Source organism: Doryrhamphus excisus, chromosome 1 (assembly GCF_030265055.1).
Source record: "Doryrhamphus excisus isolate RoL2022-K1 chromosome 1, RoL_Dexc_1.0, whole genome shotgun sequence".
Classification (NCBI taxonomy): domain Eukaryota; kingdom Metazoa; phylum Chordata; class Actinopteri; order Syngnathiformes; family Syngnathidae; genus Doryrhamphus; species Doryrhamphus excisus.
Window position 1 is genome coordinate 34778348 of NC_080466.1, and position 4285 is coordinate 34782632.

General features: G+C 43.6%; 2 protein-coding genes across 4 annotated transcripts; one reads left to right on the plus strand and one right to left on the minus strand.

The window, feature by feature from the left end:
• Positions 1-2: 2 nt before the first annotated feature.
• dnaaf6 (dynein axonemal assembly factor 6) lies at positions 3-3984 on the minus strand. 3 transcript variants are annotated; one of them, XM_058065675.1, is made up of 8 exons: positions 3444-3984; positions 3023-3091; positions 2852-2914; positions 2687-2753; positions 2509-2614; positions 2336-2432; positions 2040-2125; positions 3-1254 (listed from the first exon to the last, which is right to left on the minus strand). In XM_058065675.1, exons 4-8 carry the CDS (start codon positions 2730-2732, stop codon positions 1125-1127), a joined length of 465 nt encoding a protein of 154 aa, XP_057921658.1. In that variant the 5' UTR covers positions 2733-2753; positions 2852-2914; positions 3023-3091; positions 3444-3984; the 3' UTR covers positions 3-1124. The 3 variants fall into 3 exon arrangements, with proteins under 3 accessions (XP_057921658.1, XP_057921650.1, XP_057921641.1); XM_058065667.1 differs by having other exon boundaries at positions 3023-3096; XM_058065658.1 differs by lacking the exons at positions 3023-3091; positions 3444-3984 and having other exon boundaries at positions 2852-3016.
• Positions 3251-4150, plus strand: LOC131124822 (MICOS complex subunit MIC26-like). The gene has a single exon (XM_058065643.1). The coding sequence runs from the start codon at positions 3298-3300 to the stop codon at positions 3994-3996; it is 699 nt and encodes a 232-aa protein (XP_057921626.1). The 5' UTR covers positions 3251-3297; the 3' UTR covers positions 3997-4150.
• Positions 4151-4285: the final 135 nt, after the last annotated feature.

A 4285-nucleotide genomic window follows, 5' to 3' on the forward strand; every position in this document is an offset into this window, starting at 1 on the left:
AATAGTATTGTTTATAGTAGCAAGTTGATAAACAAAATAACTTTGCATGGAAAATCTTGCATAGCAAAAATATGCATTTACAATGTTTCATTTCACTTCACTTCTTTGGAGCGAGTATTTTTGCAACAGACTCATGAGCGCTCCTGTATAGCCAATCTTTGATCTATTTTGTAGTAGGTACCTAAAAACAGCACAGTGCTCCTGTCATAAAGGATCTTTTTTTTACAACAATTATCTAAAAGCGGCTGCACGGTGATCTAGTGGTTAGCGCGCAGACCTCACAGCTAGGAGACCATGGTTCAATTCCACCCTACCACATTCCATAATCATGCTAGGTTAATTAGCGACTCCAAATTGTCCATAGGTATGAATGTGAGTGTGAATGGTTGTTTGTCTATATGTGCCCTGTGATTGGCTGGCCACCAGTCCAGGGTGTACCCCGCCTCTCGCCCGAAGACCGCTGGGATAGGCTCCAGCACCCCGCGACCCTCGTGAGGATAAGCGGTAGAAAATGAATGAATCAATGAATGTATCTTCATGTGTGATGCATTGAATGCTAACTTGTTTTGTCTCTTGGAAAATATTATGTACTACAAATTAATTAATTAGATTAATTAATCTGAGATTAATAATGAATCTGAGATCAATTAATCTACAAAGTGTGAGATAAAATATACAGCATATATATGAAATACTGAATGTTGACAGCTGGGATAGGCTCCAGCACCCCCGTGACCCTCGTGAGGAAAAGCAGTAGAAAATGAATGAATGATCTAAAAGCAGCAGAGTTGCGATTGCAGAGTATGCTGGAGCCTATCCCAGTTTGACTATGGGCGAGAGGCATGGTATAACCTGGAGTGGGTGCCAGCCAGTTGCAGGGCACATAGTGTAGACAAACAATCATCCACACCTTGGCTTCATGTGCCAAGGTAAGCAAGAAATCATCTCGACATGAATAGAAAACATGAAAAAACAATTCTTAGAATTATTAGAATAAAGGTTGCATCAAGTCAATATTGGACCAATAAGTACTACATAATAATACTTTCTTTAATCCGGGGAAGCAGTGGCGTGTAACAGAACCCCCATCCAGTCATGTTCTTTGGGGCCGCAGTTGTTCTGTCTTACTGCATGTTGACGGCATCTAGGGGTCGATTCATGAGAAGAGTCACTTGTAGTTCCTCCCTCTCGCTGAAGAACTGGGCCTTGCCCTCCTGGTGGAAGACCGGGTGTGGGAGATGGAGGCCCAGTTTGCTGAAAAGGGGAAAAGAGGTGCAGGTTATACCAGGCATCTTTGGTGTTTCTAGCTATGGGCCGAATGGGAAATTGCACATTGCGGCATTCTATCAGGAGGTGCTGCAAGGATGAGAGGGAAAAAAGATGAATATTAATTTGTGCTTATTTGCACATCAGTTCAAGATATGACATCTGGGCGCCCGCTACTGGTGTAATGTTGGCGCCCTTCACCGCTGGACCTCTGGTAAAAAAGTTAATTACAGTAACTGTTTAACAATAAAACACATATCTTAATGTGTATGTGTATGGTTTTAATATTGAAAGATGGTCTTGGAATGGTGGGTGGTCTTTGAAGAAAAAAGATGATGTTGCTTGGCGACATCATTCGCAAACATAAGATTAGCTTTCACTCTTATGCTGATGATACTCAGCTACGTATATGTGCCACTAAAGTTAACTGAATGCCCTGTAACTTTTTACTCTTGATCCCCGATAAAACTGAGATGTTGATCATTGGCCCTGCTAAACAGAGTTTAAGGACACCACCCTGAGCTTTGATAAAAACATCATTACCCAAAGTGACTCTGTGAAAAATCTGGGTGTGATATTGGACCCGATTCTATCTTTTCATAAGCACATTAAGAATGTTACTCTGACCCCACACACCCCCAGCATGGACTGTTTTCTCGCCTGGCGTCGGGGAGAAGGCTCTGCAGCATCCGCTGTAGAACAACCAGGTTTAGAGACAGCTACTTGAATGAATGAAAGAATGAATGACTGAAAACTAAAGGAACATTTCTTACTACTTTGGTGTCCGCAGGTCAAGGAACTTTTCTTTAACATCCAGAGTCACGTCTGATGCTTTGCTGTCTGGAAGTTTGATTTTCACCTGAATGTGGAAATATGAATATGTGGAAACCATCGCCCTTATAAAGCAATTTTGACTAATGTTAATTACATGCTAATATAATGCTCCCACTCTGTTCCTCATTAAAATTGGATGCGTGCATCATCTGTGCAAACATTGCCCATCCACAAAACGTCATGAAAATCAGTTTACTAATTTTTTTGCCATAAAGCTTCATTGTCCATAACTTACCAGCATAGCTTCACAGCACATGGAGGATGGGTCCTTCCTGCTGAGGCCCAAAAAAACATCTTCTGTCCCTACACTCTGCTGGAGTAGGATTTCATATCTGTAAACACACGACTCATCGTTACTGCGCGGTCCACACAAGGAGGTAATAGTTTTGTGATCCTGTGAAGACTGACTCGGGCTGTGGCCGTGGGTCTGTGACATCGTCATACAGGGGGCCCTCGGCCACTTCCTCCTCGCTCCACACATCTTTGCTGTTCTTCTTCACGTACACAGGCAGCACTAAAACAGACACAAAATGTCACTTTAAAGCTCTAACAAGCCAGATGTTGATTTTGTTTAATGACTATTTACCTTCTTTGTCCTTTTTGGGCGGGGGGCCAATGTTTCCTGGACCCATCTTTGCATAAGGAGACACATTCTGCAAGGAGATTTCAAAATTAAATATTTAGTGAGAAAAATGACAGAAATAGCAATTCAGAAACCTCTGCATGAGGGAATATAAAAGTAAAAACTTACTGTATAGTCATCATCATCTTCTTCTTGTTGATTGGAAAGCAAAGCAGACAGCGCCTGAATGTTCTGGGCGGATGAGACACCAAGATATTCCATTTAAAAAAATTATTATTATTATTTAAAATAACATCAAAAAAACCGTGCAAAGAATGTACTATTTTATTTGCTCCCTACTGTTGCTGTTGACGCGTTGAGTTGGAGACGCCGTGGTTGCCGTAGTAACCGGTGACGTCACAGGAAAACCTTAACTTTTACGACGCACGTAGAAAGCAGGAAGAAAGAAGGAAACTCAGTAGTCATCACTTATATGCGTGGAATTTAAGAGAAAACACGACAAGGGACGATTAAAGCTTCATTCTAATTACTACAGACGGTTATAAATTCGTGTTACAGCAATAATAACCCCAGATAAAATTGATAGTACAATAAAGGAGCATATTTTGCTATGAATGAAGACGTATAAAACATCATTGAAGTATGGTAATACATTTCGCGTTGAGGAGTTAATGTCCCTCCTGAGACGCCGTAGCCACGCATGGCTGACAGGGATCATGTTGAAGGTGACAGGTAGAGTTGTTATGGCCGGAGCCTTCACCTTGTGGCCAGCTACCGTCATGGCCGCTGGCGGTGACTTAAAGAAGCAGTCAGCGCCTCTCAAACGGGATGATCTCTCTCTGTACCGCGCTCCACTTCAAGAGAAAGCCGCGTCCGAGGAACCGGAAGCGGGTCAACTGGAGCGAAGTGTCGCCACCCTCCGTAAAGCGGTGGAGCCGTACGCGGCTTGGTGTCGTTCCACTTACGGTCAACTCGAACCGAAGATTCAAAGTGCGGTCCAGTTTGGACGTGACACTGTCACGTTTCTCAAAGACCCGCCGGGGGACGTCTTGGCCCGGGTTGGCATAATCGGCTTCACCGGGGTCCTAGGGCTGCTTTTCGCAAGACGCTCCCGGGTAAAGAAGCTCATCTACCCGACTGGTCTGATGGCGGCCACTGCTTCCATGTACTACCCAGAGCGGGCCGCAGTCATCGCCAAGTCCGCGGGGGACACCTTGTATGACGGCGCCGTGCACAGCTGTGCTGCCGTAGAGAGGCTCATCCAGCCAAGCAAGAAGGCCGAGGGGGGCAGCGACTCAGCGGGGAAACGTTGATGGTGTGGAGGGCTCCAGCAAGACAACTGCTGTATTTCACAATCACAAGTGTTACTAAAACTGTGTGCGCTTGTTTATGCACCTCTTTTCTATTACAACTCAGGCTTCTTATTTGAATGTATATTTATGCAGAAAATAAATACAAAGTCGCTAATTCTGGCTTTAATATTTCCATACTGGAACCTGGTATGCACACAGTGTTTCCAATTACAATGTATTTGTTTTACATACCAAGATGACCCAATGATATAACAAGTTCTCGTTTAAAAAATAACTTCAAACAAGGACA

What these genes read in the sequence shown, in the direction of transcription:
- dnaaf6 (XM_058065658.1), bottom strand. Translation starts at nt 2,944, where the DNA reads ATGGAATATCTTGGTGTCTCATCCGCCCAGAACATTCAGGCGCTGTCT. An exon ending in GCCCAAAAAGGACAAAGAAG is followed by an intron (nt 2,615 to 2,686) that starts GTAAATAGTCAT and finishes TGTCTGTTTTAG; the next exon opens with TGCTGCCTGTGTACGTGAAG. An exon ending in TGTGCTGTGAAGCTATGCTG is followed by an intron (nt 2,126 to 2,335) that starts GTAAGTTATGGA and finishes TTCCACATTCAG; the next exon opens with GTGAAAATCAAACTTCCAGA.
- LOC131124822 (XM_058065643.1), top strand. Translation starts at nt 3,298, where the DNA reads ATGAAGACGTATAAAACATCATTGAAGTATGGTAATACATTTCGCGTT.